The sequence below is a fragment of the Lentinus tigrinus genome, assembly GCF_003813185.1.
Source record: "Lentinus tigrinus ALCF2SS1-7 unplaced genomic scaffold L226scaffold_74, whole genome shotgun sequence".
Lineage (NCBI taxonomy): Eukaryota > Fungi > Basidiomycota > Agaricomycetes > Polyporales > Polyporaceae > Lentinus > Lentinus tigrinus.
Window position 1 is genome coordinate 14,392 of NW_027137983.1, and position 23,352 is coordinate 37,743.

Genomic DNA, 23,352 nt, shown 5'->3' on the forward strand with positions numbered 1-23,352 from the left:
AGATCCAAGCAGTGCAATCAGACAGACTATCACGAACTCTCTACCCGGTGAGTTTGACAAATCCTTCACACGAACCTCCCTCCTTCCCCGCTCGTAAATTCTCCCTTCATTCATGTTCGACCGCTCGTTGGAGATGCGTCGTAAAGACTGAGCTCTCCCCTGTTCTCCAGAGAACAGTCTGAGCGGCTTGGTGAGAGCTTCTGAGAAGTGCGGACCACGTTCTGTGAGGTTCTGAAGGACCTCCGCTGCTTCTCATGCTAGCGTAAAGCCGTGATGACACCGGGGACCTCGAAGGTGCCCGTGCAGTCCCTGTTCAGGGCCAACAACAGAGGTCGGCGTCGGGGACACACAACGCGAACATCGGATGCACGACGGGCGGTGGTACGGTTCGCACGTGTTCGCCATGCGCGAAACGCTGGAGCTTTGCATATACCATCGCGGGTCAGTAGTCCGGGTGATCGCATCTTGGGGTCGACTCCTTCCTGCACAAGACTAGAGCAAAATCGTTGACACACAGTCAAACATGAGCACATATTTGTTGGACTGTACCCGGCGAGAGTTGGTAGATCCGATTATCGTCGATTGAACTGCATCTGCAATCTCTGCGAGGGCTGTGGCTCTGAGGACTGAAATCGGGGGTGGCTCTTGCGTCATACATCTCTCGGGACTCTTGCGCTCGTACCATACTCAAGTACTTATATCCTCAGAGCCACAGTCTCACCGCCGATTCCGATCTCAAATGGGGAGTGTCTGTCACATCCGTCCCGAACTTTCGTATGCATGCCCATCCGTAGTTTGAGCAACCGAAGCTGAAGTGCTTGACAAGGGATGCTTATTGCGTTTGGGTGCACTGTATGTCAGGACATGTTGTGAACTTGACCTCGAGCGGAGACCCCCGTTAGGTGTACCTTCTCGTGTTGCAGTAGAGTGCCGAGTGCCCTAGACTCGCGCTCAGCGTATGTGAATTATGACCCAGAAGTGAGAAGAAGTCACTGCTCGTGTCTAGTGTAGTCCACTGCGGATCGGCGGCGATCTGCCCGTCAATGTCCGAGTTGAACTTTGTTTTAGATTTCGGCGCCTGTGGATAGTCTACTCCGACGGCTCCGCTCTGCGCAACTCTCCCATGTACCACCACCATACCTTCCCCTTCACACCTCTTGCATGAACGAGATCACTGACATATTTGTTATAGGGCGACCATTCAGGATGCCGCCTACTCTAGAGACCCTCCCCGCAGAGCTTGTCCTTCGCATACTGGCTTACCTCCCGGTTCAATCACTGCGTGCCCTCCGACTCGCCTCCCGCAGCTGGGACACCTTCTTTGTGGAACACGAATCGACCATCTACCATCACGCGGCGCTCATACACAGGTTCATCGACTCCGTCCATCAATTACTACCCGAAGCCAAGGCAGCGCACCCGCTCAAGTTCTTGCAGGATGTCCCGGACTGGTACCACTATTGTGCGTCCATTCCATTGGCTCTAATGCATTTGTTGATATCGCATCACCAAGGTCGTCAATATTTCCAGCTGCAGCGAAATTGGACAGGGAAAGGGGCTGCGACTGCCAGGTACTACGACGGGCATCCCAACGACATACATCGAATAAAGATCGATGAGGACTACAGCCTGCTCATCGTCACTCACGAATTCGGCGGACTCACGGTATTCGACCTTGAAACAGCCGAAGTTTTGTGGCATCTTGACAGTGTTCGTATCTTCTATCTTCTCGGCTGAGTCATTGCGGACAAACATTGACAGCCAGGTCCATGTAGACATATATACGCCGGTACGCACACTGCGAGTACGAGAAAGGCTACCTCCTTTTCGATCGGAACCACATCGTCACGGAAGCCTGGCGCCTCGAGGTCGAATACGACCCCTCCTCGGTACCCCCCGAATCGATCCCCGACGAAGCCCAGATCGAGGCCTGGAGGAAGGCTTCGCGACAATACTCACACACGGGTCCTCGTGGACATTTCCGCCCCTGGTGTCTCATAGAGACTTCAGAGTTCACCCGCGCCTATCGGTTCGTATATCCCAACTTCCTCGTCTCGGGGTTACGGAAGGCATACCTCTGGGACGTCCCGACCGGCCGGCTAATTTTGGAGGTCGAGAATGTGCAAGGCAATTCCGCTGGCGGCGACATCAACTACGTCGAGTTGAGCGTGTTTCACATCTTCGTATGCTCAACGTCGGCACTGCGGGTGTTCAGCAAGACAAATGGGCAACTAGTCCTTGAGATAAATTCGTACCAGCTCGTATACTCCGATATCCGACTGGCCGTGCAACTCGACCCCGCCATCGCTCGCCACAAATATGCTGGCCCCAGCGAAGCTGTCGCCCTCCCGGCGGAGCCGACCGCGACCACCGCGCTATACACGGCTTCTTACGCCGAGTTCTCGGCAGGTATGTAGCCATGCTCCTGGAATGGGTTTCTGCTCACCTAGACCCGCAGTGCATGTATCACGCGATGGGAAGGATCTCGTAGCCCAGCTCAGCGATAGCCGCCTCGTCGTCATTCGTGACTTCATGCGGGTCGTCCGAGGTGAAATAGCCCTCAGTGCTGCCGCGCTCGAGATCGGCAAGACAATCCCGCGCCACGGTGGGACCGATGAGCACTTCTCCATTTACCTCTCTTATGAGCACGGTCGCCTCGGTGTCGTCACTGTGCGTACTTCTCGTCTCTTCAAAGGCCCTCCTCACACGAACCACTCCAGACGTCCGGCATATATGCCGCCACACTCGATCCGACGTACCATGGGCTGCTCGACGCCGACCTTGTCGACACTGGCAAGCAAGAGGTCTTCAGGATCCCTATGGAGGCGGTACAAAAGGGCATCTCCTTCCCGTACATCACCTTCGTCAGCCTTCCCTTCTATCACGACCGGCGGCAGCTCTCCAAGGTGACGTGCATCCAGATCACGGAAACGAAGCTGTACTTCGTCTGGGATGCCATGTACAAGCCGGACAGCATCGACTTCTTCCGCCAGCTGGGCATGATCGGCGACAACACGCCCCCGCCTCCTGGGGATGATGACCCCGACGAAGGTCTCTTCACGACCGAGGCCGCCATCACTCCTGCTCAAGCAGCAACCGCAGAGGCATCGGTCGACTCCGAGGGCGACGAAGACTGGGACACCCAAGATGTGGTGGAATCTCAGGCCTTGGTCGCCTCCGGTAGCGGCATCCACACTGCAACCGCGGACGATACTCCCGTGGCAGGGCCGTCCACGGCCGGCGTGGCTGTGGACGCGACAGATGACGACGACAATGATGACAACTTCGACGACAACTTCGACGACGGCGGCGAAGAAAACGATCACGACCACTGGGACGATGATGATTCCGAGTCGGATGGGGACGACCTTCCGGGCCCGCAAAACCCGCTCGTAACCCTCAGGCACAGCCGTAAGTCGAGCGACATCCATGTCTTGCGGACAGAGGATCTCACGATGTGCTTGTGCTCAGAAAATGTTGTGTCAACAGGTCCGATCGTGTTCTGCATCGACTTCAGCCCGCAGTAAGGCGGGGCTCATGCCTCCACGTACATTCGCCCCGCGCATCCTGCATCCTGCATCTTAATCCTGCTCCTGCTTCGAAATCATTCTCGACGACCGTTCGTTTCGTTCCCTCACGCGGTGGAAGGATGTGGAAGGGAAGATTATGTGTGTATCTGTCAAATATTGTACACTTGCATCAAGTACTCTCGCACGCTCCGGGAAAGTGGTTTGCATATGATGTATGTACTGAGTATCCAGGCCCCAGAGTTCCACAACTGGCATTATTAGGATTATAATCTACTTCTCTCACTGTAGACAACTCGCGCGCACATCATGTACACATGCCCATCCGTAACCCCACCCCACCCGCGATCTCGCCCCTTCTCCTTCTGGGTACTCACAATCAGTGACCACGGCCGTGATTTGCCTCCCCTACAACCTCCCCACCGACTAGAGGGTGAACACTTGCAAGCCTACGTCCTGTGCCTGCTCGTCACCTTCGAGCTGGGTGGTCGACAATGCGATGTCTCTCGTCAGCAGGATTCCATCGATAGAACAGGGGCGACGATAACTCACCGCGATTGCGAACCCATCGTGAGTCGTGATGATCCGCGACGGACGTTGTCCAGCCGGGAAGACTATCCGCGGCCCAACATGCACTGCATGCGACAGGTTCGTAGGTGCAGAGACCACATTGCCGGGCAGCGTCGCCAGCTTGCGCAGGGCATCTTCAATCAGGGTCTGGGTCTCTAAGTCCGCATTGTCGGAGCCGCCTTGGCGGTACCGACGTGCACACCTGGCAGCCCAAGGATCGACGTCGAACGTGACGACGCACCCGGACGCCATATCCACACTGTCGCAAAGCAATAGCGCCAGCCGCGACCCAAACGACTGCGACCACACCTCGGAGGGTACGAACCATGCGCCGCTCTCAGCAGACTGAGACTTGCGCGGCAGGTTCAGCAGCACAGTTCCGTCTGGACCCCACTTCTCCCATTCGACAACCTGCTCCTGCTGGGTGTCACCGCGGCATGGGTCAGCAAGGGCCTGGGTGATCTGCGCCTGCAGTGTTTGGCGAGGTATCATGAGCATGAGGTCGCTCGTCGTTCCGTCGGTATCTGGGCCCACGGTGAGCTGCAGCACGACCGCGGTAGATGTCGGGTCCCGGAAGAACGCTGCTGCTGTATCGAGTGGGGGAGTGGGTACCCTCGATTGCACGTGGACGACTTGGGCAAGGCCCGTGTTCGCTCGCGGAAGCCCCAACGAGCAAATCGGACCGGGCGCCGTGTTTTCGTCCTTCCCCCGGGTCTGCGGTTCGAGATCGAAGATACGCAGCACCGTCGTCTCTTCGTCACGGTGTACCGCGGTCAAGACGTAACGAGCGTCGAGGAATGTATAGCCGGCCAGGCCTTCGCACTGTTGTTCCTGTAAGTAGTCCCTGCAGCGTGAGCTCACCGCAGTCTTCCTAGAGGTCAGGCAGCAGCACAGAAGAGCCATTACTCACCCAGACCATGCGGCCCGCACGCCAGTCCCAGCATTGGAGCGTATCTATACCAGAACTGAACCCTGGGACAACCCAGCCGACATGGGTGTCTGCAATGCGGACCGATTGCACGTGATAATAGGCATCGGGTCCGTCCACGGAACCGTGCGTTCCTGTAGCATTTAGAACTGGCTTCGCTGCGAAAGGGTGTGGCTGTCCCTCCGCTGCGGCCAGGAAGTGAATGAGTACCTCCCTAGAAAGACGAATCAAACCAAGCACACAACAATGACAGACATGGGGTACCTACCCGTCGTGCCTATGCTCAATGGCGACTGTAAGATCCAGTGAAACGTCTACTGCCAAGATGTCTACGTTGGCCGCTTCCGAGAGCGGCGCTACCCATCGGCGAGCCTGGAGGCCCATCGTTGTGGAAGGCAACTCATCAATGATACATCTAGTGCCGCGCCCCTGCGTACGGACAAAGTGTACGAGAGAACCTTCCGGCGACAGGAAGGAGGTGTATTCCCGGTCAGCATCCGATCCGGGGTTCGGAAGTGCAGCACGATTGAACGTGGCAAGGTGGAAGCGTTCTCCGTGACGCTTCAACGTGGCCAGCTTGGCTGCGGCCGGTATGTCTTCACGGGGAATGTCAGCCATTCCATGTATGGTCAGCTCGGTTTGGTACTGGAGAAGAACATCGTGTTCAATAAGATCGCGGAAGTGCCGGTCAATCTGTGTCAGATACAGTCGATGCGGGATCAGTTCGTGACTGCTGGCAGTGGCACTGAACGAGCGCGACCCCATACCTGAGCACATCGCAGCAAGTCGGAGACACTGAGTCGCGCAAGAATCGAGTAGAGGACCTCGTCTGGAAGAGACAAGATAGGTGACATCTCGGGTTACACCGCAATCCTGAGGAGGACGTGAGAGTGTATATGCTCCCACCGGAGGACGTTAATATATCATGGAGCAGCAGCCGCAGCACGCGGATTGACGCGATCGCTTCCGAGGTGCCGAAGGGGATGGAAAGGGGCTGGAAAACGCGTTTGTTCAGGTGGAACCATCGGCATTGTTCAAATAGTGAATCTTTGCGTTCGCAGCTTCGACCGCGGTCTGGCCGGCTGACTCGACAGTAGCCAGTTTCAGGACGTGTCAAAGTATCCTCGGACTTGTTATATGTCGCTCTGAGACGAAGCAGTCGCAGGAACATGTCGGAATGTCGGGAGACGAGATTGATGGCAACGGCTACGCAATGTTCGAGCACTTTCGATCGCTTACTTCGGCAGGCGCGTGCTTGGCCTTGTTGTCCAACAGCCCCATCAAAATTCCCATTCCTGGTAGAGGCACTTACGTCTCAGGCGCGACCACGAGGATGTCGCTTTCATGCCAGCAAAGCTTTGTATAGCAATATTTTGCTTAGGGTACCTCTATCAATGTCACTTCTGATGCTAAAGCGATACATGTCATCTGCATTCGGGCACGATGTCTGCACAAGTCCCACACATGACAAAGTCCCGGAGGTTCGTCAACGCCCTGACTTCCATTTTCTTCATCGTATCGCCCGTAGACGCTCCCATATGAGGGAGAAGCGTCGCGTTCTTAAACTCGAGCAGACGGGGGTTTATGTTCGGCTCGTTGGGGTATACGTCGAGGCCGACACCGCCGAGCTGCACACAAGCAGGAAGTTGAAGTCAGCACAGCACTATTGGTATAATGAGGGACCAACGTACATGTCCATCCTCCAACGCACGGATCATAGCATCCTCGTCAATGACCTTTCCGCGTGCGGTGTTCACGATCACCGCGCCCTTCTTCAGCTTCCGGATCATCCGCTCATCGACGAACCCCACCGTATCCGGGCGCAGCGGTACGTGGACACTGAGCACGTCAGCCTGTGTAAGCATCTCGTCCAGCCTCTCCGCGTCAAAGTACTGGCACCATTCCGGAGCTTCTGGGTTCCTGTTGCGAGAGTGATACACCACGCGCATCGGGAACGCATGCGCGAGCTCCGCGAAGCGCAGTCCGATACCTCCGAGCCCGAGGATGGCCAGCGTACGTCCAGTAAGATCGTGTGCGGAGCCGGCGTTGTGCGCGTACTTCCAATTTCCCGCGCGGAGGTCTCGCTCGGCTTGTGCGAAGTGGCGCAGCGCGGAGATCATGAGGTACAGTGCCGTAGTCGCTGTCGCGTCGTCGACAGCACCTGGGGTGTTCGATATCGTGATACCTGCATACCGCCTCTGTCAATACCTTAGGTCAATACGAGTCCAAGATTGAAAAGAGCTCACCCCGCGCCTTGCAGGCCTGTGCATCGATGTTGTCGTATCCCGCGCCCTGGTGCGCGATCCACTTCAAGCTCGACGGCAAATGCGCGATGAGCTCCTTGTCGAACACACCGATGTAGCCTCTGGATAGATTGTTTCTGTATATACCAACGACGGCGTCATACTTCCCCCCGGGCTTACAGTCGGCGAAGAACTCATCGCGGCTGGGTGAATCCAAATGCTATGGAAAGTCGTCGGGTTTGGCAATCATTTCAATCACTGGAAGTGAGGCTCACGCACGAGCACCTCTGCGACACCGCGGAAGAGCTCTTGGCATTCTTCCTGTGCCCAAGAAAGACTTCCTGGATGACAATGATAAGAACGATAAGAACGTGAATAATGGACACACGCACTTACCACACAAGAGAACATGGGGCGGCATGCTGATGGGCACTGGTGAATTTCCCCGACCAGTGTAGCCTGACATCTAAAATGAGGGCTGAAGGAGTGTTACGTGAACGATCGATGAGGCCGGTCCGTTTCACACAATCATGGGATCGTGGCGGCCATGTGAGACCGAGTCATAATGACAGATACCGATATGAGTCGGAGATATGTGTGGTGGAGAGCAAGAGACACGGGTGTACCTGCAGTCGCTCAGATGATACAGTCAGCATAACCGACAACGTACAGTCTCATACCGTAACAGGCGCAGCAATCCGCAGCATTCTGTGCCCTCTCGTTCCGCCATCGATGGTATAGACCAAGAGGCTACTTGGTCGAAACATCTCATACGACACTCTTCAGGCTGTGTAAATCCTCTATCACTAGGTTGCAAGAGAACGTTGTGCAGTGCACACTTGCCATCAATGCCAGCAATATAAGGCGACCACCCTCACGACCAGGCAATGCTGATGACAGCCGTCGGAATGACATTCCAGCGAGATATCCTGGACCATGGCGTCATTGGCCCGGGATGTCGCTGTGGTAGACGAAAGTCAGGATGTGTGGGATCTTTAGAGCAGTGAAAACGCAAACGATAGAATCTTCCTCTCGAGTCTTTCGCGATCGATGCGCGCGGCCAGGCTTGCTTCAGATTAATGGCTGACGTGGCTGAATGCCACTCGAATGTGGTGGTGTTCGTGCACACTGAGACTCGAGGGAGTTTCACTCTACGAGGACCGACGTCGGCTTGATGCCGATGACTAACAGTCGGGTCGTGGCCACCTTGGGTGGTGTGGTGTGGGAGGAGAAACGTTCATTCTCACCCTCGTCGAGGCTAAAAGTCACAATTCTTAGTCGCGAAGAGGCCCCAATAGTAATGCGAGCCAGCTCACCAGAACGGAGGCGTGTTTGCGTTGCTAGTGAGAGTAGACGAGAGCTCTGCATATAAGAGAACCACAATACTTACGATCGGATGACAGGGCGCGACAAGCGCTTGTCGCGGTTGTTTAGGGCAGGTCTTTACGCGACGCAACCTGGTGCTACCGTGACAAGAATACTCAGAGTACGATTGCGCCTGCGTGCGAGTTGCGAGGGAACATGTTATATTGACCCTCAATTGCGAGTGTATGCATACACGGGTGAACCAATAACGCCGTTTCCAGTCCGCCAACTTAAGCTTCGTGCTGGGTGGTTGTGGACGCGACAACGCTCGCGAGTTCCACAGCCGCAGGACCATATGTCCCAGGCCACTTGAAAACTATAAAATGTCCACGAGTTAGATAGACGCAAATAAAACCAGCTTGACATCCGCACCGTCACCATTCTGGGAGGCGATACCACTTCGGCTTCTGCTCCCCGAGACCCAACATCTGCCTCACACCATCCAGGTCATCCGGCGTGATTATGGTGCTCAACACTTCCTGAGAGCTGTTGTCCTTGAGAACAAGAAGGTATCTCCTCTGACCCGGGTGCATGAGAGCGAGTCGATGGCGCAGACGAGGGAAGCGGGGGAACTGCTTGTAGACCTTGAGGGGTATCGAAGAGGCAGCGACAGAGAGTGTGGCCTGGATCGATTCCTCAGCTTCTTCGGAGGTCATGCTCGAGAGCGCGTCCGGCCCGAAAAGCTCTCCATATAATATCTTCGCCCAATGACGAAGACAGTTGTAGTCGATTATGAATCCGTATCCACAGGTCGCGGGCCCGGGCTGGACGGATATCTTCATGACACGCTCGGCACGGCGATGCGAAGAGGAGGGCTCGCGAGACCTAGTAGCCATAGCAAACACGATTGGTCAATGTAGACAGAAGAAAAGGTTGGTGACGAGTGGTGGTAAGGATTAGCAGCCACAAGTTGAAGCTTAAGACAAGGACGCGCGGTGCACGTGACAGGAACGCGCCTAGTTGACTTCGCCATGGGGAGCGGCAACTATTTCGACGGCCAGCGTCTATCAAAGAGATAACGAAGATCCGGCGTCAAAACAACGCATAATCAGCCAGATCACAGAAATCTCATCTTATCGCCTTACAGATAAGGCTTCGTGCCGTGTTCAGAGGGGTGCTCTATGGTCATCTCTGTGTAGCACCTGTTTCCCTTTTGTATCACCTGGGGAAACCTCATTAAAGCATACTATCAACTATTGTGACTGTATGATATGTGTTTATAAAGGTGTCAAGCTCACTATGTAGGTTTTATTGCTGGGAAACATGGAGAATGCAACGGTCACGTGACCAGATGCAATGACGAGCCCATTTTGGCCATTGCTTTCTGCCTACATTCTGGCAGAGAAATTCAACGTATATTTGCGCAGTATGTTTCTATTACCTCTGTGCAAGTTTGGGAGGGATATTTGCAGTTTTGGGGCCACAAATACTGCTACTTTATGGAACCCCTATGAGCGCCTAAATGTGTTGGCCCACAAAGTGCCAACTTTCTGCAGTCCGCTGCTTGCAATTATATCGGAAAAAAATTGCTGCATTTGATTCTATGAGCATTTTTACATAGATTCTTCCGTACACTTTCTTTTTAAGCTAGGTAAAACAACGGCAAATGCGAGTACATGAACCTTGCTGCACCCTTGTAACGGAGTTCCTACCACTTACAGTCTTCCCCACGGAAATCGACACGGAAGAAATTCTTAATAATCGTGATTCTCGATGAATCACGCAAACTCGAACCTTATCGGAGGGCAATAGCGGACTGCAGAAAACGGGACCATGGAAGCTGCACCATTTCAGCCACTCAGTTGAGCGTCTATGTGACACACTAGTGAAGAGATTAGTCGGCATCTCGGCATATATTATCTACTCCTTAGACGCGGGTAAGGCGCTTGGCCACGCGCTAACGATTTCTCGCAGGGTGTTGCCTACCCCCATTCGCCACTGCGTATTATGTACTACGCAACCACAGCTAGAACTTGCTCTTCACTACAAGTTTTGGTCTCGAATCGCGTCACTCGGGCACGCACTTCGTAGAGACTAATCAATGTTTGCTCCTACGTAGACGAGATTCGCCTTGAGCTCATTGACATCATGAACGACAAGAACTACATTCTCCCTCTCAACCAGTTCGTCGAGCACTTCTTCCTCGGCTCCTCCTCAAGGTTAACGAAGGCTATCACGAACCTCTTTGCAACAGTGCCCGAGTTTAAGACAGAGAGAGGAATGTACGACCATTTTGTGAGTCATATCCCAACCATCCTTTCATGATCGGGTTTCTGACGCCAAACCAGACGTCTACCTTCAATAAGTTGAAGATCTTCCCCGGTCAGAAGTTCGTTATCAATGATCCCACCGGCCAAGCCATCTACTGCGGCATGTACCCTGCCAAGTTCGCACCCGAGGAGAGCCAGACAGCAGCGGGCGACGAGTCGAGGCGCACAGACTGGTCTCGGATCGATCTCTGCATCGAGTGTAAGCTCGATTCCACCAGCCAGGATCCGTTCGACGAAAAGACGCTCGACCACTCTCCCGAGGCCGTAACACGCCGAAAGGTCCTCGGCCAGATCTTGTGGTACGCCGAGCTCGTCTTCAGACACCAGCAGCGCCAATTCCACTACATGCTCCTGCTCTTCCAAGAGTGCGCTCGCATCATCTACTTCAATCACTCGAGCATGGTCGTCACAGAGAAGATCCCCTACGCTACCCAAGGCCAGAAGCTCTCCGAGTTCCTCGTCCGCTATGGTCGGCTCAGGAAACCCGAGTTCCAAGGGTACGATCCCACTGCCGTGCGCATCGACAAGACCGATGATCCACATGATATTCACTCTCTGGTGCATGAGTACGCGGAGAAGTGCGTCGCCAATGATGCGGAGGACCATGCGGCAAGACTGTTCCGGGACTCGCTTGTCGACTCATGGCCGATCTGGAGGCTTCAGGTGTACGACGAGCAGACGGAGTCAGAGCACTGGTTCGCTGTCGGCCAGCCACACTTCCAGGCTTCCCACGTTATAGGACGTGGGACGCGGGGATATGTTGCTCTTCCCCTCCAACTCGACGAGAACGGCGAGCTTTCAGTGCCACCGCTCAACAAGGAAAGCGAGCCCACGGTGCCCTTCATGTACCTGAAGGACGCATGGCGCATCGACCATCCTAGTCTCCAGAAAGAGGGGTTCGTACTGCAGGCTCTCAACGAGGCGGGAGTCAAATATGTTCCCACTGTTCTACAACACGGAGATCTTCCCGGTCAATCCACCCTCTCCTACCAAAAGTGGTTCATCCTCCGTGACAAGGGGGAGTGTAAGCTGAAGCCTCACCAACATTATCGGTTGATCGTCAAGGAGGTCGGGAAGCCCCTCAGCGAATTCAGGTGCGGCGCCGAGTTAGTCACAGCTATCCTCAACTGCATCCAAGGTACGTTCTGTTCATTGCAACTGATGCATATCATTCCATTGACCGTTTCAAATGGGTAGCGCATGAGCAAGCTTGTAAGGCGGGCTACATCCATCGCGACATCAGTGCCGGCAACATACTCCTCTGCAAATCGAAGAGTGGCAAGTGGTTAGGGATGTTGAACGATTGGGAGCTGGCGGCCAAGTACATCATGGGTGAGGGTATACAAGTCAACGCTGCTCTAGGGGAATGCGCTGTACTGGAACGGATGGTGAGCCGCATGGTTCCATAAGTTATGGAGCCTCACGCTGAAATGCCACGCAGGGTACTTGGCAGTTCCTCTCCGTCAATTGCCTTCTTGACAAGCACAGGATCATCGACATCCCCGACGATCTCGAATCTATATTCCATGTTCTGTTGCACTTTGCGGTCCGCTTTCTCCCTCACAACATCAAGGACGATGCCGTGCAGTTGTTCCTCCGCCGGTACTTCGACGACTACTCACACAGCTATCACGGGCCGACCAGCAGCCCAGCCAAGCTCGCCGCCATGACCAATGGCGAGATTGACCTCATGCAGCTCACTGGCGGCAAAATCGTTGACGGGACCCCGCAGAAGGATCTCCTTCGGTTCTACGAGTATGCTCCACCGCCAACAGAAAAGGACTCAGAACCCCACAATATCCGCCCTGCGACTCATCCCATCAATGATCTCCTCTCGACCTTGTTGGAATGGTTCAAACAGTACTACGCCCTGACCACCCGGCCATCCAAGGAAACAGAAGCCTCCCGTGCTGCAGCTCGCCAGGAGTGGGATATCGCGGACTTGGCCGACTAGGATCCGGACTTGCTCACCATTATCCAAGCTGCACCACGCGACTCTGCACAGTCGACTGTCGCGAGTACGACGGCTACGTCCGTGGGCAGCACCCAAGACCCAAGCGCATCGCCAACCGTCCCTACCGGCGGGACCGTCGATCCTACGAATCCTAAGGGCAACAAGAGACCGCGTTCGAAGATGACTCACCAGGCTTTTAAGATCGAATTTGCGAGGCGCTTGCACACTATTGCTTGGCCCGTGTCAGACAAAAGCGCTGATAAGAGTCGAGCGGTTGGTCGGCATGGTTGAGAGCGATGATGGGTTGCTGGAGGATCATGCCAGTGAATGCAGAAGGTGCTTGAGATGCTCAAATGGCGTCTTCAAGATGATAAGCACGACCTATCGGGGTGGCACTGGCAGCATGGCTCCTACGCGCGACGACTCAAATGATGGGATAATGGCTCCGGGCGTCACAGTTGCCGGAGATTTCATGGGGGAGGCGGAATCTATTGAGCGCACTCTCGCGGTTGTGATGTGCCACCTGGAATGCAGTCATTCTCTGGGCCCCGATCCACAACGAGTACTGACTGCTTACGCCTCAAAGTCGCGATGCTGACAGGGGATAGCAACATGTGGGGCGGTTCTGGCCCCAAGGAGAGTTAGGTTACAGGTAAGAATATCTTCAAAGTGGACGCGCCGACGATGTTGTGTCCTAATGACAGCTTTGGCCTACTTCTTGCATTCGACTCAGAGGGTGTCCTAGTGCGACCCAATAATATTCATTAATGTATTGTGTATGCTTTGTAAACTCCGACGTGTATTCGCTTCGAAGCACGCACGGAGAAGGAGTTCCGCGTAAGTTCTCTAACCACCCTTCGGCACCGCCACATCTACCCTGGACCCCACGACGACGAACACATCGGTTCATCGTCTTAACCTGTTTCTCGTATACAGATACCCTGGCCATATAGTCTGTGTTAATGTGTGAATATGTATGTGTGTAGACATAGGCAGCACAATGACGAAAAGAGCGGAGTCCAACAGCCTTTGTGAAGCGAGCACGTGGTATTGATCAAACGCGAGATCCGGGCGCTTTGCATTTCGAACCCTCTCTTCCCGCCACCACCACCCTTTTGTCCGGCGCCTGCTTTGACAACCCAGCTCGCTCGATCCAGCCCACAATAGCAAGGCTGGTAAACATATCACGAGACCTCAACATAAAAATCCGCTCCCAGGTACGTTTCCCAACCACCACCCCATCTCTCCTCACCACCACTGCCATGTCTCGCAACACTAAGCACGCCCAGTCCGTTGCTCAACCCACTGTTGGGAAGCTTCCAGACCGGGGCAACCCACCTCATAACTCTACTCCTGCCCGCTATAGACGCAACACTGTCGACTCGACGCTGAACTTTACCCTCCAACAGGCTCGAGGCGAACTGCGTGACACAATGCGTGGCAAGATCGATATTCCCCCAACCATCAAAGAGTTCATGGACCTCTATGTTCAGGACTACTACCCTGAACTCAACAAAAACATCTTCTCCGGTGCTCCGAGTTTCTCGAATGAAACAGACATGTACAAGTGGATCGTAAGTGGTTTCTCTTTACCTGCGGAGCTACCTCCGTTCAACAACAGCTCTAGACCGACACAATCAACAACTCGGACGTCGTCGACAGCAACCGTCTGGTTTGTGCCTCGACCCCCTACAAGTCCGACCGAAACGACTCGACCCATCAGGCCGTCGATCTCGGCTTGTACCCCACCAAGTTCAAACCGATCAACGAGGGCGATGGCGAATACAATAGACGCGTCAACTGGTCTCGCATAGACCTCTCCATCGAGTGCAAGGTCGACCCCACCGACCAAGACCCGTTCGACGAGTCCGCCGACGACCTGTTGCCAATTGCTGCTGATCGCAAGAAGGCGCTTGGTCAGATCCTCACGTACGTCGAGAACGTGTTCATGCATCAACACCGCACGCTCCACTACATGATCCTCTTCCTCGGGCACTATGCTCGCATCGTTCGCTTCGACCACTCCGGCGTCTACTCAACCACCAAGTTCAACTACAAGACGCATGGCGCTATCCTCACCACTTTCCTCTACCGCTACTCTGCGAGGGACGCGGCGCAGCGAGGGCACGACCCGACGGCTACGCGTCTCGAACTCCGTGACCCTCTTGTTGCGCAGATGCGGAAGCTGGGACAAGAGGAGAAGAAGGCGAATCCCGATGACCACGTGCAGCGGATGTTCAACGCGTCGCTCGATAACGCATGGCCGTGGTACAAGCTCGAAGTGCATGTGCAACGGAAGAGCGGTGAGCCGGAACCTCCGCGCGGCCGACTGCGCTCGCATCAGCCGCCGCGCATCACGCGCTCTTTCGTCGTTGGGAAGCCGCACTTCGACGCTGGAGGCGTTGTGGGCCGTGGCACCCGTGGCTACGTTGCGGTTGAAGTCGACGCCGGAGGTCAGCTCGTTGGACCTTTTGTATATCTGAAGGATGCTTGGCGGGTCGATCATGACGGGATCGAACAGGAGGGTTGCGTGCTTGAGGAACTCAACCACCACAAGGTCCCCTTTGTCCCCACCCTGGTTTGTCATGGCGACCTCAAAGGTCAGGTCACGGAGTCTCAGGACGCTTGGGCCAAGCGGAAGGTCAAGAACCCTCAAGTCAAGCGCACATTCAAGAAACATCAGCACTACCGCTTGGTGGTCGCCGAGGTCGGGAAGCCTTTGGAGGAATTTGGTTCAGGATTCAAACTGGTCAGTGCGGTGTTTTGCTGCCTACTAGGTCAGTCTATCTTCACTATCGGTGCTTCGAATGATGTTGATGTGAGAGTGGACAGCACATCAAGCGGCGTACGAGAAGGCTGGTATCATCCATCGAGACATCAGTTCAGGCAATATCCTCCTCTATCAGGGTGCCAACGGCGTCTGGATGGGTCTTTTAAACGACTGGGAGCTTTCTAAACGGGTGGATTCACCTGCAGCTCGTCAACCGGACCGAACGGTACGTCATTTTCTGACAAAGTCCCACACCACGTCGCAACTCATCTTCCATCGTTCAGGGTACTTGGCAGTTCATGTCTGCGAGAGCTCTCAACAATCCGGACAAGGAGATCCTTGTGGAAGATGAGATCGAGGCATTCTTTCACGTGCTGCTGTTCCATGCCGTCCGCTTCCTCCCACACAGCATCCACCCCGACAGAGTCCCCAAATTCCTTGAGGACTACTTTGACAGCTGCGTCACTTTTGATGGCGAGTACCGATGCGGCTCAGCAAAATCCATGGCCATGGAGGGCGGCTTCATTTCGATCACCACGTACAACTTGACGCCTACCACCCTGAAGTTCGTGCAGCGCAATGACATGAACACGGCCCACATCCTTGATGAGTTGATCTCTCGGCTGCTGTGCTCCTTTAAGGAGGTGTATGCCGAGGAGAACGCTCCTGGTCAGCCGTCACGTCCTGTCCCTGCACACGAGGACGTGAACGCGTTCTGGAGCGCGCTGGGGCAGATGTCAAATGTGGAGGCAGATGCACCACCGGTGACTCCGCCGAAGCCAACCAAAGTTCGTTCAAGAGGAAAGTCGAGGGCTCCGAAGGCATCTCGGCGACGTGGACAGCGCAAGGTTGCGCCGGCCCACTCTGACCAGGGGCCGGCACCTATATCTCTCAGGGAACACCGTCCTGTCATCGCTCTGTTCCGTGAGTTCATGACGCGAGCGACGGAGTGGCCGACGGACGATAAAGGCGAGGATTTGCGGGTGAAGTATGTGAAGGCCGAAGACACTGTCGGGTTGGCTCCAAACAGGTCCAGGAAGCATACTCTCGACAATGCTCAACCGGCGCCCAGTACGAGCAAGAGGAGTCGAATTTGAGACCAGCACACCGTTCCACTCCCCGATCCGGACTCTACCCGTTGAATATTCCGTTCACTCCCCCCCTCTCCTCCATCGCATGTCATCTGCACTCTCCGCATCTTCCGTCGTTGCGCCTAAGCTCGTTTCCTTTGCATTCAACTTATTCATGTACCTCGCTGTTGCATAAGTGTCGGCCGCTCAGTGGTCTAACACCACTGAACTCGTACGTGTCCGGTTGTCCGTGGGTCCTCCCATAATGCAATTGCTTGCGTTTGATAGTTCATAGGTTGTTCGTCTTTACTCTCGGTGTGATCTCGACGAACGCACAGGTTGCGGGGAAATTCGTCGAACTTGTGTGCATGAACGGATAGATACGTCACGGATGCCTAGTAGCTATGTACAACGAGGCGAAATTGATACAAGAGGCGGGATCGACAGCGTCAAGACAAAGCGATAGACAACAGTGGGACATGATTGAATTTGGTATCAAGAGCAGCCCGACAGAAAATAGGAGGATAATTGTGCGACGGCAGATATGCGATGGGCGGAGGAGCAGTCCATGACAACGGGAGAACGTGATCACGATGTGTAAGCAAGTTATCGGTGCATCTTCCTCCGTTTTCGAATTCGCTCCTTCGCGTCCACTTCTTCAAGTTCCCGCTTCTTCAATCTCGTGAACGTGTCGGCTACGACTGGAACCTGAAACTCGGGAACAACAACCGTGACCCCACCCTTCGGCTTCTTGTCCTCGCCCTTGTCATTCTCCGGCCATGGTTGCTTCAGCGAGTGGAGGACGAGGTTGAAGAAGGGATCATGCGAAAAGAGGTTGCTGGCGAGCGCGTGGAGCTCCTCTACCTTTGCGGTAGTAGTCGCGGGACCGGCCACCGTTGTAGATGGCTGACTGATGGCTTGCTCGGCCGCCGTAGACGCAAGAGACAAGTTCGAGGCTTTGTTTGAGCACAACCTCCGGTATCTGCTGCGCTCGGAGGGCCTCTTGGTGTTCATCGTGTCCGGTACCCACTCGGATGTGCCCCTTCCCAGTTCGTCCAAGGCGTAGAAGGCTTGGAACCACTTTAGTAGTTGATCGACAATGGCGTTCAATGGATGCGTGCGTCTGAGAGACGTCGGTTTCTCCTGCGTAGTCACAGGAAGAGCGTTGTCGGCAACAAGCGGAGGGTATTCTTGCATCAGCGCCGTCGAGATTGTCGAGTCTAACACACGGGGTAGAGACCTTGACGGCGGTGTGACTGCAGGCGCCTCAACAGGGAGTGGCGTGGCCTGCCGTCCGGCGATAGCAGTTGGGAGCAGACGTTCGGAAGGATCGAATCCAAACCGCAACGTCACATTATCGGGGTCCAGATCGCCATTGTATGTCCTCAAGCTGATATAACCACAATGCATAGCGCTCTGTTTTGCCCAGCCGCAGCGGGCACCAGTTCTGTCGAAGTAGTCGTGGAGAAATTGGCCCACGTCTTGATCTGGAATGTTGTGAGGAAGGAAACGGACGGCGAGGTAGAGTAGGACGTGGAAGATGGACTCGAGCTCGTCCGGGAGGATAATGCGCCTGGTATCGTCGTTGAGGGCGTGTGCCGACATGAACTGCCACGTACCCTGAAGAATTCACGTGAGTTCACGAACATCCCAAGCGAAGAGGAACCATGACACTTACGACACGGTCGGACTGTCTACAGTCCTCATATTTGACGTTGTGTCGTGTTGAAAGCTCCCAATCATTGAGAAGACCGTACCATTCACCATCGGTGTCCTTCCACAGGAGGATATTCCCTGCGCTTATGTCTCGATGAATGATACCGAGACGGTACGCGGCTGCGTGCGCTGACATACATATGTCAGCATCTATACGGAAATGATCATGTTGGCCATGACTCACCTTTAAGCACACAGCCGATCGCGAAAATAAGATCGTCAGACCCCGGACCAAATTCGGTGAGAGGCTTTCCGACTTGCTGGACGACCAGCCGATAGTGCTGATGCCTCTTTAGCGGGCACTCAGATTCATCGGCCGTAGGATGATGCTCCTTCCACAGAGACCGCCAATCCGTTGTCTGTTCGGGACCGCTGAGGTCGCCGTGACAGACCAAGGTCGGTACGAACTCAGCTTTTGCCTTGTTGAGTTTGTATAGGATGTCGCCCTCCTTCTCGACGCCCTTGTCATCGACGCGCCATGCATCCTTCAGGTATACGAACCGCTCGCGAGGCCTGCCGGAGTTATCGAGGGGTAGGGCGACGTAACCACGGGTGCCCCGGCCAGTCACTCCCGATGCCAGGAAGTGCGGCTTTCCCACCAGGAATTTTCGAGTGCGGGACATTCGAGGGGTACGCTTCCCGGGAGGGGGGGCAATCTGCACCTCGAGCTGCCACCACGGCCAAGCCTCGTCGAGAGAATCGTCGAAGAGCTTCTGGACGTAGTCCGGATTCACCCCATCCTTCGTTCCCTTCTTCGCCATCATTGTTCTCCAAAGTTTGTCGCCCCTCTCGACGCGCGTAGCGGTCGGGTCGTGACCACGCTGCGCTGGACTGCTGTGAGAGTAGCGCCAGAGGAACTCGGCGAGCTTCTTCGTCTCGGTCTTGTAGTTGAACTTGGTAGTCGCGAAGATGATGGAGCGATCGAAGCGAACGATGCGGGCGAAGTCGCCAAGGAATAGAATCATGAAGTGACATGCTCGCTGCTGATACTGGAAGACGAGCTCGGCGATCGAGAGGATGTCGCCAAGAGCTCGCTTCCGCTTCTCGGAAGTGGCTTGGTCGTCGGCCGCAGTCGCGTCGAACGGGTCTTGTTCAGTGCAGTCTACCTTGCACTCAATTGAGATCTCTATTCTGGACCAGTCGACGGGAGCGTAGGTTCCGTCGGCAGCTGCCGCAGCTTGCGGCGCAGAACCGGACTTGTACATGCCACAGTCGACTGCCTGGTTCGTGGGGTTTGCATTGTCGGCTTCGTGGGGAGTCGCTACGAAGGTGTAACCAGGGCAGAGACCTGATTTGTTGAGAGCACCAGGCTACAGTAATGGTCAGTAGACGAAAAGCATGCACAGATGGCACGACTCACCAGGGTAGCGTACATCTCGGTCTCGGTGGCTGGGGTCGGTATGTCGGCGAGAAAGTCTTTCGGACGCCACCTCAAAGGGTGCGTGCTTGTGAACGTGTCCATAAAGGCCTTGTGCTCGATGACGATGGATTTGCAGTGCATTTGGGTTCGCAGTTCACCTCGAGATGGATGTCGCCTTGACGTTGGTGTGGGTAGAGTTGAGGCGGGAGGCTCTCGAAGAGAGAATCGACGGATTCTATTGTAGTACCTTCAGCAACAGAACCAAGTGAATGAGACGGACGGAGAAGGGACGGTGGTTGGCGATGACGATGAAGAGGATCGAATGTGACATACCGGCTTCGCGGGTCACAGCAACCCGGTATTTTTTACGAGTCCGGAGCGCAGACGCAAAGCGCAACTGTTGTTGGCCAAACCGGGATGTCGAATCGGAAGGGTGCGGGGAGGCGTTGATGGCCGAGGTGGCCGAGGTCGACGAATCTTCAGTGGTGTCAGTCTCTACGTGCGGCCGACTCGTATTATTCCGCGAAGATAATCTCACCTGCTCTGTCAATGTGTACTATGTAATCGTCAGAAACAGAACGAGGTGGAGGGAGCTCGCGTCATGCCGGTCACGCGCACCGCGTTGGTACGCGTCTACGCGCCTGTGGCGCCCGTCGAGCTCGCTCTCTTCGGCCACAACCATCCTCACCTTCAGTCACACTTCCTAACTCCTTCCACGCTTCCCCTCCAATATACCACAAAAGGCCTAGAACATGAACCGCGAACACCTGTCGCAGCTGAAACGGCCGGATCTTCAGACTCTCGCAAAGGTGCGTGTGCATGAGCCTGGTGGTTGGGGACTAATGCGCTCCGAGGTCCGAGACCTTCCGTAGACTGACACTCTTGAATCCCGCTCACAGAGAAACAACATCCGTGCCACGCAGAAGAACGAAGCAATAATCGAAGAGCTACTCAAGATCGAGATGCCTAGCATTACTGGAGTGTGAGTCTCTCGTCGCTGCCTCTGTCCTCCGCGGCGTCCTTTTTCGCGTGCGAACCGGTACTGAGTAATGTCGTGCAAAGCAGTAGGGCGTTGGAGCAAGTGATGGGTCCCGCAGCAATGAAGAGGCAGAAGGTCATGATGCGGAGTGGGTTGTGCCCGAGGGGCCCGGCACGAGACCGACCGATGGCGAAAGGTGAGTCGACTCTTCTTTGCTTCGGTCCTCTTCCGTCGTTATGCTCCAGGTTCTGATGAGGGCAACCAGCTGCAGCACCAAAGCGGGAGAGAACGCATCGTAACAAGAAGTCAAAGAACACGATCGAGGAGGTGGAATCAGCAGCGTCGGGGGCCGTTGCGTCGACATCAACGCCGGGAGTAGGAACTTCGAACAACCGCGAGGAGACCCCGCAAGCGACCAATGGCGAAGGATTTGCTGCCCCAGAGAAACAAGGTGAGCATCTTTGTTGTCGTAAGCCCATGCTAGAGTATGAAGAACGATATCGTTAATTTGGTCGCATCGTCCAGGGGAATACTCCGTGACCCTTCAGCCTGAGGCTGAGAGCACGCCAGTCTCGACTCCAGCTTTAAAGACGGGTTAGTCAATCCTCTTAAAGACTCAAGTATCGCACCTGGTTGACCCGCCTGTCACAGCAAAGGGCAATGCTTGCATTCAGAGGAGACCTTCGATCGCAATCAAGGAGCACACGAATGGAGAGGCGAGCTTGGAAGACGACCTCCGGGAAGAGGAGGAGGTCGAGGTGATGACTTCGCTCGAGAACATCGTTGTTGAGCCGGCCTCAAGGTACGTTGCATATTCTTTACGGCTCATCGACTGGCACTCACGCTACCCGCAAGCCCCGTTCGTGCTGGGCGTCTCGGGAAGGAGAACAAGAAAAGAGGCGCAGAGGACGATGTCTGCGACTCTCCGCGTCCAGCGAAGCGCGCACGGACCTCGACTGTGCTTTGAAGCACCGAGCACAATGTCACCACCTACCTGGGTGTGTAACTTATTCTGAGCAGGACTATGTACGCTGTTATGGGTCGAATGCGATTGCAATACTGCAGAGTCTTGTCCGCGAGGTCTGGATCGCCGCCCATAGACCAGGTGAGAGTGATTCAGCTTGGGCATCTCTGCGGAAGAGAACCGAGGGAGCTCTCACCTGGTCGAGGAATGTGGCGGCCAACTATAGGTGCCTTCGTCTTGACATCTGACTGTACCTGACTGGTGCTCATACCCAACTCAAACGTGCGATAACAATCGGTTCAGAGACCAGGTGATCGATACAAGAGCTTGCGTAACACTAACGGTACACAGCGCGATGAACTTTGACAGAATTATGTGCAGCGTGAAGGTCGTGAAGGTCGTGATGGGTCGTCAAAGTGGGTATATGCGAAGCTATAGGCGTGGTAAGTCACATTATCGGAGATGAAGACACGATCGGCTCACCAATGAATGAACAGGCTGTCGGATAAAGTCCTCCTTACGCCTTGACTTCGACAACGATCTCCTCTGCATGGTGGTGATGGTGGTGGTGCCGCCGTCCGACGCCGCAACAGCGACATACGACTACGGACATGAGGATCATGCCGATGAAGCTGAGGACGACCCCAACTAGCACCAGCCACAGGGCAGGGCCCCAGTTGGCAGAGTAGTTGAAGTCCGTCAGCGGACCGACCCTTTCCTTTCCAACGAGGATGACCGCGAGGTCGATGCCAAAGACGACGAGGCCGACCAGGACAGTGAAGATGGACGTGACGAGGGAGAGGATGCACATCGCATTGGACTCGAGGAAGAGGGACGAGAAGACGCCGACGAACGCCAGTCCTGCGGCGACAAGGTGGAGGACAAGGACGGCGGTCACTCCGTCCGCGACGTCGTCGATGAGCGCAGGGTAGCCCGTCAGGTTGAGGATGTCCTCCGGGATGGTGTAGCCCAGCATCGTGAAGCATTCGCTCGTGTTGAGGTCGCTCGTCGCGCAGACACCCCACACGCCGAAGCGGAGGCTTGTCGCGACGGACGTGACGGGCTGGTCGAGCCTCGTCGCGAACTCGAGCTCAAAGAGATATATGTCTTTGATGAGCGGGAGCGAGAGACCGACGAGGAGGAAGAGGACGAAGGAGGCGAAGAGGAATGCGCACGTTGTGAGCGAGATCCCGAGGTGCCGCGCGAACGGACGAGGACGCCGTCGCCGCTTCGTCCCGTCCTGGCTGTTGTGCCGTCGCACGATGCAGCAGCCCATGGTGCGTGGTGTGCTGGAGGTCGAGTGAAGGAGCGTGGACGTCGTCGAGCTCGGTGGGAGAGCTGAGGGAACTTGGCAGGTAGCATGAGACCCGCGAAGCCTCGGCAGTAGCCCTAGAAGCGGTCATCGCTGTTTCCGACGACGACAAAGATAGAATCGCATGACTTGATGCTCGCGCACGTTCTTGGACTGCTGGAAGATGGTGAACAAGGACTGCAGATGGTGCCGACAGACAAGATGGACCATGGACGCTGTCGACGTCGACGGCGACAATCTCCGGCGCAGTCCTCCGGCGGCTACAACTCTTCCGTCGACCACGACAAATGGACTCGGGAGATTCATTGAATCATTCAATCCAAA

At 55.2% G+C, this 23,352-nt stretch overlaps 9 protein-coding genes across 9 annotated transcripts; 4 read left to right on the top strand and 5 right to left on the bottom strand.

Moving 5' to 3' along the window:
* Positions 1–1,206: 1,206 nt before the first annotated feature.
* Positions 1,207–3,527, top strand: L226DRAFT_548676 (uncharacterized protein; the record flags this gene model as incomplete). The annotated part of the gene is made up of 6 exons (XM_067682615.1): positions 1,207–1,462; positions 1,514–1,710; positions 1,776–2,409; positions 2,459–2,670; positions 2,721–3,411; positions 3,472–3,527. The coding sequence occupies 6 exons, from the start codon at positions 1,207–1,209 to the stop codon at positions 3,525–3,527; spliced, it is 2,046 nt and encodes a 681-aa protein (XP_067528654.1).
* Positions 3,528–3,953: 426 nt separating this feature from the next.
* L226DRAFT_576696 (uncharacterized protein) lies at positions 3,954–5,879 on the bottom strand (the record flags this gene model as incomplete). Its single annotated transcript, XM_067685416.1, has 5 exons — positions 3,954–4,007; positions 4,080–4,928; positions 5,008–5,239; positions 5,294–5,718; positions 5,793–5,879. 5 exons carry the CDS (start codon positions 5,877–5,879, stop codon positions 3,954–3,956), a joined length of 1,647 nt encoding a protein of 548 aa, XP_067528655.1.
* Positions 5,880–6,449: 570 nt separating this feature from the next.
* Positions 6,450–7,689, bottom strand: L226DRAFT_576697 (uncharacterized protein; the record flags this gene model as incomplete). Its single annotated transcript, XM_067685417.1, has 5 exons — positions 6,450–6,653; positions 6,717–7,210; positions 7,272–7,488; positions 7,548–7,609; positions 7,665–7,689. 5 exons carry the CDS (start codon positions 7,687–7,689, stop codon positions 6,450–6,452), a joined length of 1,002 nt encoding a protein of 333 aa, XP_067528656.1.
* A 1,121-nt stretch (positions 7,690–8,810) lies between these two features.
* On the bottom strand, positions 8,811–9,525 carry L226DRAFT_564072 (uncharacterized protein). Its single transcript, XM_067683610.1, has 2 exons — positions 9,006–9,525; positions 8,811–8,949 (listed from the first exon to the last, which is right to left on the bottom strand). Exon 1 carries the CDS (start codon positions 9,467–9,469, stop codon positions 9,008–9,010), a length of 462 nt encoding a protein of 153 aa, XP_067528657.1. The 5' UTR covers positions 9,470–9,525; the 3' UTR covers positions 8,811–8,949; positions 9,006–9,007.
* A 1,173-nt stretch (positions 9,526–10,698) lies between these two features.
* On the top strand, positions 10,699–12,857 carry L226DRAFT_603105 (uncharacterized protein; the record flags this gene model as incomplete). Its single annotated transcript, XM_067685693.1, has 4 exons — positions 10,699–10,868; positions 10,922–12,041; positions 12,101–12,276; positions 12,345–12,857. Exons 1-4 carry the CDS (start codon positions 10,722–10,724, stop codon positions 12,855–12,857), a joined length of 1,956 nt encoding a protein of 651 aa, XP_067528658.1. The 5' UTR covers positions 10,699–10,721.
* Positions 12,858–13,956: 1,099 nt separating this feature from the next.
* On the top strand, positions 13,957–17,065 carry L226DRAFT_541035 (uncharacterized protein). The gene is made up of 5 exons (XM_067681989.1): positions 13,957–14,074; positions 14,267–14,431; positions 14,485–15,634; positions 15,690–15,853; positions 15,912–17,065. Exons 2-5 carry the CDS (start codon positions 14,291–14,293, stop codon positions 16,722–16,724), a joined length of 2,268 nt encoding a protein of 755 aa, XP_067528659.1. The 5' UTR covers positions 13,957–14,074; positions 14,267–14,290; the 3' UTR covers positions 16,725–17,065.
* Positions 17,066–17,286: 221 nt separating this feature from the next.
* L226DRAFT_368581 (uncharacterized protein) lies at positions 17,287–20,162 on the bottom strand. Its single transcript, XM_067674286.1, has 5 exons — positions 20,107–20,162; positions 19,774–20,008; positions 18,598–19,723; positions 18,376–18,542; positions 17,287–18,317 (listed from the first exon to the last, which is right to left on the bottom strand). Exons 2-5 carry the CDS (start codon positions 19,912–19,914, stop codon positions 17,304–17,306), a joined length of 2,448 nt encoding a protein of 815 aa, XP_067528660.1. The 5' UTR covers positions 19,915–20,008; positions 20,107–20,162; the 3' UTR covers positions 17,287–17,303.
* A 235-nt stretch (positions 20,163–20,397) lies between these two features.
* On the top strand, positions 20,398–21,729 carry L226DRAFT_617755 (uncharacterized protein). Its single transcript, XM_067687080.1, has 7 exons — positions 20,398–20,582; positions 20,673–20,755; positions 20,839–20,948; positions 21,018–21,203; positions 21,278–21,346; positions 21,404–21,554; positions 21,608–21,729. The coding sequence occupies exons 1-7, from the start codon at positions 20,526–20,528 to the stop codon at positions 21,717–21,719; spliced, it is 768 nt and encodes a 255-aa protein (XP_067528661.1). The 5' UTR covers positions 20,398–20,525; the 3' UTR covers positions 21,720–21,729.
* Positions 21,730–22,073: 344 nt separating this feature from the next.
* On the bottom strand, positions 22,074–23,091 carry L226DRAFT_368625 (uncharacterized protein). Its single transcript, XM_067674287.1, has 2 exons — positions 22,200–23,091; positions 22,074–22,148 (listed from the first exon to the last, which is right to left on the bottom strand). The coding sequence occupies exon 1, from the start codon at positions 22,990–22,992 to the stop codon at positions 22,234–22,236; it is 759 nt and encodes a 252-aa protein (XP_067528662.1). The 5' UTR covers positions 22,993–23,091; the 3' UTR covers positions 22,074–22,148; positions 22,200–22,233.
* Between the last annotated feature and the right edge of the window lie 261 nt (positions 23,092–23,352).